Source organism: Galeopterus variegatus, unplaced genomic scaffold (assembly GCF_000696425.1).
Source record: "Galeopterus variegatus unplaced genomic scaffold, G_variegatus-3.0.2 Scaffold336, whole genome shotgun sequence".
NCBI lineage: Eukaryota > Metazoa > Chordata > Mammalia > Dermoptera > Cynocephalidae > Galeopterus > Galeopterus variegatus.
The window spans coordinates 72795-85927 of NW_007726447.1; the positions used below are offsets into that span (position 1 = coordinate 72795).

Below are 13133 nucleotides of genomic sequence, written 5' to 3' on the forward strand. Positions count from 1 at the left end.
TCAGGAGCTGCCGGCGGAGGCGCACGTACGAGCGCGGGTGGGGGACCTATGAGGGGTGGGGGGGCCGGGGGGCAGCGGTGGGGACGCGCTGCGTGCGACCCAGAACCTGGCCTTACGCACACGCGCGCTCACGCCCACGCCCCGACCCACCGGGAAATGACGGGCGCCGCCTCACACCAGCACCGCCAGTGAAGCCCACGACACACGCAGTGTTTCACAAACGCCGTCACACTAGAGTATCAGAACGTCTCTTTATTCGGAAATGCGCTGCTCCTAACACCCCAGCCCGGCCCGCAGCTCTTCTCTCCAGCTGACCTACAAGCCTCCCAGTGGCTCCCGCCCACACCCGCAGACAGCTGCCCCCCGCCTAGGCTCCGGGGAGAGCTCAGGCCCACCGGCCCCCACACTGCCCAGGTGACTGTCACAGGGCCTGAGCCTCAGGCTGTGATGAACTTCCGGCTCTGGTGTAAAAGGAGGCATCTTCCCGATGAGGGGTACAAACGAATTAACAGGTGGCCTGCCACTGAGAGTCTTGTCAGGTCTTGGGGGCCAGTGTCTCTCATCTCCTGGAGGAAGAGGACAGAATTAAAGCCTCGTCCCCCATCTGAAGTGCCCAGCTGCCACACATCCCTGGGCTCATCTCCTCGGTCTCTTCCTGCCTCACCCTGCCCTCCTTTCTTCCCCCCACCACTAGTATCCTGTTATTTTTAGCTTCAGATTTTTAGTGTGGGATCTTCCTCTCCTGCTTTGGGCCCAGCTGCATTCCTCATACGCTACCAACCACCTCCCTGCCCGCACCGCCATCATGCACCCAGACCTGTCCTCTCCTAGCTGATCCTCACCCTGTATCAGGTACGGCTGCCTGCCACCCCCAACTCCTCAGCCCGCCACTCCAATTCTTTCCACTTACTCTCCTGGCCTCCTGATGTATCTCCTAAGCCTTTTCTCAGCTCCTCACAGGCCCCTCTGGTCCTCTCTGCTCTAGCTGAGACTCCTCCTGACTCCTAACCCTGGTCTCTCGGAGGGTTGTCCTTGCCTTATCCCTTCCTCACTCACATCCTTGTACAGCAGCTTCTCTTCCCCTATCTGCCCAGCCCTTGGCCTCCTCTTACTGCCTCCCTGCCGGCTTCCTTACTACTATCCTTGGAGGCTAGAAGAACTACGGCTAGATCAATGGTGGCTGGTCCAGTTCCAGGTCATGATCAGTCCCAGCCTTCTGCTCCTGATCCTCCTTCAGCCTCTGACGAATCTCATCAGCTTCAGTCCGCTCCTCATCTTCATAGAAGTCCTTGTCCAGGCGCTCAAGGTGAGCCATCTGCACCAGGGCCTCCTGGCGGTAGTCAGTCTCATCTGTGCATGGGTTGTCTAGCAGCACCAAGGCTCGCAGCTTCGGCAGATCCCGAAGCTTGGCCAGCTCCTGCAGGTTGGTAACCATGTTGCCCCTGCCAGTGCAGTCAGGAGATCACCAGAGTTTTGGTTGCCAGCTGCAAGGAATGGGGCCTCCAGGGGAATCTCCCACCAGACTCCAGTCTCCCTAGAAACACTATGAGGACTGGCCTGCCAAGTTTTGCCAGATTTGCTGCAGAGGTGCTATCCAATCCCACTCCTGTCTTGCTTCTACCCTTCAGGGATTCCCTACGTGTCATATTCTAATCTGCAGTGTGTTGTATTTATCCCGTTTGGAGTGGCAAAGCTAGGCCACAACACTGTCCGATAGCTAGCTGGGAAGGAGGGGGCAAACCTCCCTTGCAGGGACAGACTTCCTATGTCAATCACACCTAAACAGAGGTTAGAACATAGGACCTCGGTCAGTGGAGAAGGAACCAGGATCTAAACACAGGTTCAGGGTGGTGGATGCTATGCTGGTACTCCCCACAAGAAGGAACCTAGGGCCGGGGATGTGTTGGGGACTTCCAGCCTGAAGAACAAGCTTCATCTCCTAATGTGCCTCATTGTATGATACTTTGTATTTATTTTCATGTACTTGTGAAGCCTTTATGAAATCATATTTAAATGTTTTGGCATGATCTCAATGGATGTGCTGACCCTCATGCAATGTTTCTCACTGGGAGCAACTACAGGCATTTTGTACTAAACTGTTCTGTGCATTACAGGATGTTTAACATCTCTGGTCCCAGAGGCACCTCCCAATCATTAAAATAACACATACATACACACACATTTACTTCCAAACATCCCCAGTTGATAGCCATTGAAAAAGGGTCCATTACCTCTGTCTAGACCATTACAAAGAAAACAGCACATTCACACACCACACACACACCCCACCAGATTAATGTGGCAGAGCTCATTAACAAGAGATTGCTCCAGGGATAAGGGGCAAGGCTGAGCTTCAGGGCGTAAGCACCTCTCCCTAGAGATTCTCTTTCCATTGCCAGGTTGAGGATTTGGTATTGTTGACTGAGGAAGGAGGAAGTTTCCTTATATCTTTGCTTAAGGAAACACACATAAAGTCCTCCATCAGATAAGAGTGGCTGAAAGAAAGTGCCCCCTGAACCCCAGTGCCTTCCTACCTGGAGATTTTCTTTCAAATACTCTTCTGTCCTCAAATCTGAGCACGTCTTATATTTTATATCAGTAAAGGGACTTACAGGTGGGGCTCAGGAGAAGAGAGGCAGGAAATGGGAAGGGCAGTGGACACTGATGTGGGATAGGGCCAGAAAGAGACTTGGAGCCACACCATGACCACCTATGATTCCTTGAGATGTTCCTAAAACATGGTACAAGACCTGGCACGTAGCACATTCTCAATAATTGTGGATTGAATAAATAAGGACTCAGGGGTTACAGGCTTAGTGTTAAGGTCTCAGTGTTGCAGTTAGGGCTGAATGTAGAAGACAGTAATGAAATCAGGAGTGAGGACCAGGAAAGAGAGTGAGGTGAGGATCTGGCTGTGGGCTAGGATTGGGGGATTGGGGCCGGAGAGAAACACAGGCTCAAAAGCAGCTCCTAGGTAGGGGCAGGGACAAGGTGGGACTTGGAGGGGGTGCATACCTCAGGTTAAGGTACTGCAATGATTTCATTTCCCCAGAGAAGCCACTCAGAGTTTCAATCTGGTTGTCTCGAAGATGCAAGGTGGTGAGATTGCTTAGGTTCTCCAATCCTTCCACCTTCTTCAGCATGTTCTGGGCCTAGACCCCAGGACATGGTAGATTGATTGAGAGAGGGGAGCAGGAACAGGGATGGAAGAGAAGTCAGAAAGAGATGAAGCAAAAGAGGAAATCCAAAAGGTAGAGAGGAAGGGGTGGAGGAGGGGAGTGGGGTTTGGTAGAGAGATCCATATAGAGTCAAAAAGTCCAGGAGAAGTGGCCATCTCAGAAAAAGATCAGCAGTACTCCCCTACTCCTCACCCCACCAAAGCCACCTCTCATTAAGGAGGAGATGCTTCAGGGCCGGCCTGGTGGCGCACTCGGTAGAGTGCAGCACTTGTGAGTGTGGCGGCGCTCCCGCCGAGGGTTTGGATCCCATATAGAGACCAGTCCGCTCACTGGTTGAGCGCGGTGCGGGCGCAACAAGGAGGGTTGTGATCCCGTTGCCAGTTGCGGTACGGGCGCGACACCGAGGGTTGCGATCCCGTTACCGGTCAAAAAGACAAAAAGAAAAAAAAAAAAGGAGGAGATGCTTCAGCCACCCCCACAGACCCAGGATCCCCCACTCCTCCACTGAGAAGTGGCTTCAGCACCATCCTGGAATGAAAAAGTTCAAGAGAAAGACTAAACATTTAAGTGGCCTCCTTAGCCTGATGTCTGTACCTCAGTCATGGCACATTTTGCTGCTACCTATATCAAAGCAAATTATCTCTGTATTATCCATGCATCACGTATTAACAGCCATGCTATGTGGTAAGCACCTTGTCTGTTTTTTTTTGTTTTTTTTTTCCTTTTTGTCTTTTTTCGTGTCCGGCAACGGATCGCAACCCTCAGTGTCGCGCCCGTACCGGACCGGGACCAGCAACGGGATCACAACCCTCGGTGTTGCTCCCACACCTCGCTCAGCCAGTGAGCGGGAACCGGTCTGTATGTGGGATCCGAACCCTTGGCGGGAGCGCCCCCGCACTCCCAAGCGGCGCACTGTAGCAGTGCGCCACCGGGCCGGCCCCACACCTTGTCTGTTTTAACTTTGCATCTCCACATCTTGGTAGCGTCTGATACCAAGTAAGGGCTCAATAAATGATATCAAGTATCATTATGATGAAGTTATTAGCTGAGCCTACTAGAAACCAGGCATCCTGACCCCCAGGACAGTGCCTTCTTCCCTGTACCACCTTATGCCCCAGTGAGCTACCAGGTAGAGGTTCTTCAGCTTAGGAAGGTTGATGCCCAGGGTGCTTTCCAGCTGGTTCCCCCGAAGCTCCAGTGTATGCAGGCTGTTCAGCTTTTGGGGGTCCAGACCTGTCACCATGTGGATGCGGTTCCCTGGGGAGGAGATGGGTATCAGTAGTTAAAAGGGCCAATCTGAATGTTCAGCCTTAGAGCCTGAATTTTGGGAGCCTCTGAATCATCCTCTCCCTCTAACACTATCTCCCAGGGTGGATAGTAAGGAGGGACAGCTTCAGACTTAACACCTCCGGGGCCCCGGGGCAAGTTGTCTGGTAGTCCAAGGACCTGATGGACATGTCCACCTAAGACTTTAAGGAGTGAATAAAGAGAACCCAAGCAATCCACATATCTAATGCCCTCTCCTCCTCCAAGTCTTTGCTCGTTTGTCATCTTCTCAGTGACGCTTGTCCTAACCAACCTGTGGAGTCACATATGCCCCCCCATTCCCCTTAACCTGATCTATTTTTTTTCCATAGCACTTATCTCCTTTTAACATACTATATAAATTTACTTATTTGTGTTCATTGTTAATTGTTCTAATTACCAGACTGTAAGCTACATGAGAATAGGGATTTTGTTTTGTTCAAGAATGTAGCACTATCATTATGAATATCACAATTAATCATAATGAGTGTCTTAATGAATGAATGAATACAGATGGCTGTGTGGCACAGCCCTGGACCACCCTGCCCACTTCTGCCAGCCCCAGGCCAGGAAGGAAAGAATCTTTTGTAGCCCATCCTAAGGACCTACCTTTGAGATCCAGGCTTTCCAGACGAGGATGAGAGATGCCCTCAGTGTCAGTGATCTGGTTGTAGGCAAAACTGGCAATCTGCAGGTAGGGCAGTTCATTTAGCCGGGCACTCCGCAGCCAATTGCTATCAGCCTTGAGCCAGAGCAGGTGAGTGAGGTAATTGAGTGGAGACAGGTCTGTCAGGTGGTTCTCAGAAATATCCACATAGCGCAGATGGATGTAGGAGCGCAGCAAGTAGATGTCTGTCAGGTCTCTAGGAGATGGCAGAAGAAGGAAGCACTGGGGTTAAGGTTAAGAACCCAGCAAGGTCTGGCAGAGGTGCTAAAGCAGAGGGCAATATGGGTATGGCTTATGATGGGAAGAATGGATAACAGATGCGGGAGTGAAGAGGGGGAAGAGAAGGTAGGTGGGTTCTTAACAGTGGGCAGAGGCCTTGTGTCTGTGAAGGGCAGAGAACCCACACTCTGAAGGACAAGTGGGGGAATCCAGCAGGAATCCCTCCCACATACTCGCAGTCTCCATTCCCCAGGTCAGCTTGGATCCAAGAATCTCAGAGTTCCTGAAAAGTAAATTCTGTCTTTCTCTCCCCACTAGGCCAGTATGAGAAACATCCAAACTCTCAGCCAAAACACCCAGGCATGAAAGTGGGAAAGGAAATGGGGCCCCACCATTTCAAAATCCTCATCTGAGCCCCTGTAAACACACCTGTCTTTAACCTCCAGCTTGACATAAGCATGAGCCAGTCCATTGCCTGTCTTACACAGCAGAGAAAGCCCTTCCTTCATCACGTCCTCCATGAGGGGCGTGGGCATCCACTGCAGGAGGAAGTGGAGTAAGGTGCCCCTTTGCAGCCCAGCCCTATCCCTTAGCCCTAGGACCCCTCCCTTTCCAGGCTCTCACTTCCTCAGAGAGGTCTTCTCCCTCTTTCTTGTGGTCTTCCCATTCCTCTGTCTCCTTCTCATCATCTTCATTTTCGAGATCATCCTGGTCTGGCTCAGAGTAGTCCGGATCATCATCATCTGACATCTTTCTTCCCGCCTGAAGGCTCTGGGGTCAGATCAAGCTCAGTCCTGTCCTGAGAAAGGTCTCCTCAGCTTCTGCCGACTCTCGGCTCCCTCCCCTCCACCGACAGGCACCCCTACCATCACCCCCATCACCCCTGATCTCCCAACTGTTTTTCCTCATCCCTGTGAACATCTCTTTCCGATTCCCAACGTCCACTTCATACTTTCTACCAAAGACCCCGCTCCCTTCAGGATGCCTCCCCAGAACTTTCCTGCCCTTCCCAGTGGCTCCAAATCTCCTCCAGCAGCCCAGTCCCCCTGCTTCCTAGTCCTCCCTCTTCCAGTTCTTCACACCTCCCCGTTAAGCCACGTTCTCCTCCGATTTTCCCGACCAAGCCCTCCTCCACCCCGCCTCCCCATCCCTAACCCCTGCTCCATTCATTTCTTCTAACTCGCCCTTTCCACTTAGCTATTTCTCTGGACCCTCTGGAACGCCAGCCTGACGCGCATCTCTAACCCTCCCACCCGATCCCCCTTCGCAAAGGGGCGCAGACCCCGGTTCTGCTCAGCTAGAAGCAGCTCTGGAGAGGGTCTTAGTCTTGAGAGGCCAGGATTGTTTCGGAAGAGGGGAAGGGGAAGGGCGGATCGTGTACTTCTGTTATGGCAACGGGGGCGGGGCACAGGTTACCAGGTCAACTTCCCAACCCCAGGAGCCCGGATGAGGCGCGGAAAGGGCGGAGGTCAGAAGACAGCGGATTCGGCTTAGAACTAAGCCAGGAAGAGGGGAGGGAGGCGGGGCTAGCATTACGTCACCCGAGACCTTAAAGGGACCGGACATCCTCAATGCAAAAGCATTGCGAATTCAGTAGAAATTCAACCCCAGAAGCAAAAGGGGCGGGGGAGCGGCGCGAGGTTAAGGAAGAAATACCAAGGTTAAGGGGTCTTGTTCAACCGGACATCCTCAATGCAAAAGCATTGCGAATTCAGTAGAAATTCAACCCCAGAAGTAAAAGGGGCGGGGGAGCGGCGCGAGGTTAAGGAAGAAATACCAAGGTTAAGGGGTCTTGTTCCCTCCATAGGTCCCGTCCATTAGTTATTTTCAGGTAGACCTTTGGAAGGTGGCTTGGTGGAACAGGAGCCCAGGCCTGGGTATCTTAAGACGTGGGTTAGAGTCTTGGCACTTTACTACGTGCACTTTACTAGCAACTTATTTAAGACTCCACTTACTTTCTCATCTGTAGAATAAGCTTAACTATAATTGACAGAGATCCAGGATGAGTTATACTGGACTAGTCTGATGCAAACCTTTTGGAGGACAGGAAGTGAGAAAATCCAACATTTGCCCACTAAAATACATCCAATATTGTTATATTAAAACAAAACAAAACAAACAAAAAAACAAGAAAAAAAAATAACATTGTCATATCAAGAATCAACAAATGTCTGGCCAGTTAGCTCAGTTGGTCAGAGCGTGGTGCTGATAACACTAAGGTCCAAGTTTGATCCCTGTACCAACCAGCCGCCAAAAAAAGAAAAAAAAAAAAAAAAGGATAATGAGCAAGAACTGATACAGCCAAGCCCAGGCAACCAGGCCTGAGGAAAGGAGGATATCACCAACCTTGTTGTGGAATCTAATGTAAATAAAACAATTAGGTAACAAGGTAAGGTACCATGTGATTAATTGTTGAATTGTGCATTATAGAGTTTACATAACATGCTTAGTGGTTGGATGGAAGATGTGGTGGGCTGGAAATCAGGAAATACTACCTCCTGCCCAGTCCAGCTCAGAGAAACATGGTTAATAGACAAATCTGTTTCACTTGGTTTCCTGGAACTAGCAGGGGCTTTAAAGTCAGAGATGCCAGAGCCGGCCCGTGGCTCACCTGGGAGAGTGTGGGGCTGATGACACCAAGGCCATGGGTTCGGATCCCTATATAGGGATGGCTGGTTAGCTCACTTGGGAGAGCCTGGTGCTGACAACATCAGTTGAGATCCCCATACCGGTCATCTTTTAAAAAAAAAAAAAAAAGTCAGAGATGCCAGGTTTAAAACCCAGCTTTACCACTTAATAGCTATGTGTTCTTCAGCAGGTTATATAGTTTTACTGAGGTCTAATTAACACATTTATGAAATGGGGATTAAAATGTTCACCTCAAAAAAAAATTTTACCTCAAAGAGGCAACCAGGCCTGAGGAAAGGAGGATATCACCAACCTTGTTGTGGAATCTAATGTAAATAAAACAATTAGGTAACAAGGTAAGGTACCATGTGATTAATTGTTGAATTGTGCATTATAGAGTTTACATAACATGCTTAGTGGTTGGATGGAAGATGTGGTGGGCTGGAAATCAGGAAATACTACCTCCTGCCCAGTCCAGCTCAGAGAAACATGGTTAATAGACAAATCTGTTTCACTTGGTTTCCTGGAACTAGCAGGGGCTTTAAAGTCAGAGATGCCAGAGCCGGCCCGTGGCTCACCTGGGAGAGTGTGGGGCTGATGACACCAAGGCCATGGGTTCGGATCCCTATATAGGGATGGCTGGTTAGCTCACTTGGGAGAGCCTGGTGCTGACAACATCAGTTGAGATCCCCATACCGGTCATCTTTTAAAAAAAAAAAAAAAAGTCAGAGATGCCAGGTTTAAAACCCAGCTTTACCACTTAATAGCTATGTGTTCTTCAGCAGGTTATATAGTTTTACTGAGGTCTAATTAACACATTTATGAAATGGGGATTAAAATGTTCACCTCAAAAAAAAATTTTACCTCAAAGTATTGTTAGAGGATTAAAAGAGATAATGTAGGTAAATTATCTTGTATTTAGCTGACCCTCAATAAACATTTTCCTGCCCCTTCCCACCCCTTGCCTCAGTTTCCTCAGTACTGGGGTTATGAAGAAAAAGAGTAAATAGTGGCTGGCCTGTTAGCTCACTCAGTCAGAGCTGGTGGTGGTAAGACCAAGGTCAAGGGTTCAGATCCCCACTAAAAAGGGGGGGGGGCAGGTAAATAGAAAAGCATTCTGAGGTGTTAGGAGTGCTACACAGGTGAAACTTGGAGTGTGGAGAAGGGAAAAATCCATGCAGTGTGATGTAGTCAAAGGGAAAAGAATGTGATTTTCTTTGCCCCAGAAGAGGAAGACACATTAGGTGGGAGGAAAAGATATGATGTAAGGATTAGGGAGATATCATTTAACATACTTTTGTTAAGCACTTACTCTGTGCCAGGCTCTAAGTGCTATGCACTCAGGGACAGTAAAGTACATAGTCCCTTATCATCAAGGGGCTTACCATCCAATGACAGGGGTAAGTAGCCAAGTAATTCAATATAATGAGACAGATGTTATAATAATGATACCAAACACTTATGGAGCTTTTACTAAGTGCCAGGGGGTAATTTCATAGTATATGTATGTACATAATATCATATGTTCGGGGCAGAGGTTCCAGACAGAGGAAGCACCTGTGGTGAGGCCTGGAGGAGAACAGCTTCGTGCCTGTCTGAGGAAAGCAGCTGGTTCTGCCGGCTAGAACAGTAGGTGTGGTGGGGCTTGGGACGGGGGGCATGAGGTAGGAGCAGTAGCCAGAGTTGGATCATACTGAGGAATCTGGATTTTATCCTGCTAGCTGTGGGGAGCCATTGAAAGTTTTATTTTGTGTTTAGAAGAGCTAGATACTCCATGATGTCCTTGATATCCTTCCTCTAGTGGCTGGCCTTGATAGAATCTTCTTCAATTACAAAAGTAATATTTAACTAAAATTAAAATGCAAGTAATAGAGAAGTATATAGAGAAGAACATAAAAGTCCATGATCTCCCTTAGTACCACTCTCATTTATTAATAAAGATATAGATTTTTTAAAAACAGGAATGGTACCTGTAGAGCTAGGGCTAGGTCAAACAGACCCTTTGAGCCCATTCACAAGCCCTTCACATGCAAGTCTATGAGCTAGGTAACAGGAAAAGGTCCTTGGAGCCTGGGTGAAGAAATAATAGGCCTTATTTTAGACGCGAGCTCTGCTGACCAGCAGTTCAGAGTCACTGCGTCCTCACACACACTGAAGAGCACACAAAAATAGCAACAAGCAAAAACATACACGGGCACACATGCACACTATCTCTACTCCCACACAACTTGTTTACAAAGGATGTGCTGCACCACACCCAGCTGGACCTGAGGTGAGGGGGCCTGACTATACCATTCTATTTTCCTCACAATCCACCCCTTCAGGGTCCCTAGCCATACAATCTATGCATTCAGAATCTTCTGTGATGTTCCTTAAGCGAAGATTAATGACACTTACAGTCATATAACCTATTGTCTGTTCAATATGCCTTAAGGCTTGTCCTGTAGTTCTGTCCTTTCAACTATTAGTCACACATGTCTGGTTAATAGTCATCATTGGTGTGATTTTCTATGGGAATTCTGTAGTCATACTGATGGGCAGTTCAGTGCACACTCAGTAGGCCAACACATTGATCATGAAACTGGTGTGGTGCCTGCAGCCAGAACACAATGGGTGAAAAAACAGAAGGGTTATTGGTACCGTACATTATCTGAATAGCTTCTGGGATGACTCATGTCTAACCCTACCAGACCACTCCCAAGAATCTGACAGCCCAGGTCCTTGCACTTTGGCTGTGTTTATGGCCCACCCACATTGTTCCAAATGACGTAGTAGCGTTGGAGGTGCCTGGGTTAAATCTGCAAGAGAATTAGAGGTTAGTAACACATCATCAATGTAGTGAAACATTGTAACCGTGCTGGGCCTAGTCCACTTGGCTAAGTCCCCAGCCACTAAACCATGACAGATGGTTGGGCTATGCAGATAACTTTGGGGCAATACTTGAAAGGTTCACTGCCTCCCTTTCCAGGTGAAGGCAAACTGATCTTGCCTATCAGCCAAGATTGGAATAGAGAAAAAAGCATTTGCAAGGTCTAATACATAATGATAAATTCCCAGCTGAATTGTCAGCTGATCGATCCATCAACTTGTGAACTGAAGGCATGGCTGCATGCAAAGGATCACTTATTTATTTTTCCACTGCTCCCACCACTCTTTGCCCCTTATTATTTTTTTTTAATTTGGGTTGTCTTCTTTTATTGAACTGACGAACAGAACTTTTATATTATTGGGGCAGCATTGTGTCCAGCTAAAAAATATTTCTCAACCTCCACAGGTCCATGACATATTAATGAAAGTCAATGGGTGAAACTTCCAGAAAGGCCCCCTGCACTTCCTCTTACTTCCTGTCTGAGCCAGAAATGTGATGGCTGGAATTCCAGCAACCACCTGGAACTGTGAGATGACCCAGAGAATGTAAGCCACACATTAAGATGCCAGAACAAAAATGGAAAGCACCCTGGTGTCAGGTCCGCTGCCAGCAGCCGACCCGTACAGCCCTAGCCTCGTTCCTTTCAGTGGGCGAGCGAATGGCCCGGGATTCCTCTTTCCCTCCGGTCCCCTTTTGAAGGAGACAGGGGAAGAGAGCCGTGAAGAGAGGTGAGCACACCACCGGCCCCAAACCAGCCCAGTTAAAGGACACTCAGACGTGGTGGGGGTTCTGTCAAGCAGTTCCGTTTATTAACACACAAGCATTGGCTTTTAAAGGTAAATGGCAAAGGCAGGTTTTTTACATCCTCCAATCAGCTTAAGGGTTAAGGGCATGCATCCTGTCTCAATACCTAGCTATTGCAATTACTCAGTGTTCACAAGTGCGGCCAATAAGGGCTGAGGCAAGGTTCCCGCAGACACTCCCACCCTGCTTTCTCCCAGCGCCTTCTTAGGCTGCCACGTTAATCCACTTGTAATGTCACTTTAAGGTGGTGTTAGTTTTTTAAAGGCCCAACACCCTGGGTTACTGATGATAACTTGAGGATGTCATACCAATTGTGAACTCCCTCTCTCTAAACTTATTTTATGTAAGAAAGAAAAATTGGTTAAGCCACTAGGTTTGGCTCTGTTCTAGCCAAATGTAATTCTTAACTTCCCATGTAACAAATTATCTCAAATCTTAGTAGCTTAAAACAACAAACATTTATTAACTCAGCTTCTGTGGGTGAGGAATCCAAGAGCAGCTTAGCTGGGTTGCAGTCAAACTGTCAGCAGGGGCTGCAGTTATCTGAAGGCTTGACTGGGACTGGAGGATTTGCTTCTGAGATGGCTCATTTATGTCGAGTGACAGTTCTTTGCCATCTGAGATTCTCCATAGGGCCTGAGTGTCCTCAAAACATGGCAGCTGACTTCCCCCAGAGCAAGTGATACCAGACAGAAAGAAACCAAGATGGAAGACACTCTGCCTTTTATAACTCAGTCTCTGTATTAGTCCGTTTTGTGTTGCTATAACAGAAATACCTGAGACTGAGTAATTTATAAAAAACAGAGGTTTATTTGGCTTACAATTCTGGGACAGTTGCATCTGGCATGGGCCTCAGGCTGCTTCACTCATGGTGGAAAGCAGCAGGCAGCCAGCAGGTACAAGCAGATCACATGGCAAGAGGAAGCAAGAGAGAGGAGGTGCCAGGGTCTTTTAAGCAACCAGCTCTCATGGGAACTAACAGAGCAACTCACTCACTAACCCTCCTCCCATTAATCCATTCATGAGAGATCTACCCCCATGACTCAAACAGCTTCCAACACTGTCATATTGGGAATCAGTTTTCCGCATGAGTTTTGGGGGGACAACACATCCAAACTCTATCAGTCTCCAAAGTCACACACCATCACTTTAACTGTATTCTATTCTTTAAAAGCCAGTCACTAAGTCTGACCCACACTCACGTAGAGGGGAATTAGGCTCACCTCTTGAGGGGAAATTGTGCGCATACTTTTAAACCACCACAAGATACATTAACTTCTCATCTTTTATACATGCTGAAAATATTTTCCTAGTTTATTTTATTTTATTTATTTATTTATTTATTTTTTAAAGATGACCAGTGGCCAGTCCCCTGGCTCATTCAGGAGAGTGCGGTGCTGGGAGTGCAGCGGCGCTCCCGCCGCGGGTTCGGATCCTATATAGGGATGGCCGGTGCGCTCAC

At 48.4% G+C, this 13133-nt stretch overlaps 1 protein-coding gene across 8 annotated transcripts; it reads right to left on the bottom strand.

Annotated features, from left to right (window-relative positions):
- Positions 1–477: 477 nt before the first annotated feature.
- LRRC23 (leucine rich repeat containing 23) lies at positions 478–6868 on the bottom strand. 8 transcript variants are annotated; one of them, XM_008567667.1, is made up of 8 exons: positions 6787–6868; positions 5995–6164; positions 5800–5909; positions 5094–5347; positions 4306–4436; positions 3016–3152; positions 1136–1442; positions 478–566 (listed from the first exon to the last, which is right to left on the bottom strand). In XM_008567667.1, the coding sequence occupies exons 2-7, from the start codon at positions 6118–6120 to the stop codon at positions 1166–1168; spliced, it is 1035 nt and encodes a 344-aa protein (XP_008565889.1). In that variant the 5' UTR covers positions 6121–6164; positions 6787–6868; the 3' UTR covers positions 478–566; positions 1136–1165. The 8 variants fall into 8 exon arrangements, with proteins under 8 accessions (XP_008565889.1, XP_008565888.1, XP_008565887.1 ...); XM_008567666.1 differs by having other exon boundaries at positions 5995–6169; positions 6787–6863; XM_008567665.1 differs by lacking the exon at positions 6787–6868 and adding an exon at positions 6653–6758 and having other exon boundaries at positions 5995–6169.
- Between the last annotated feature and the right edge of the window lie 6265 nt (positions 6869–13133).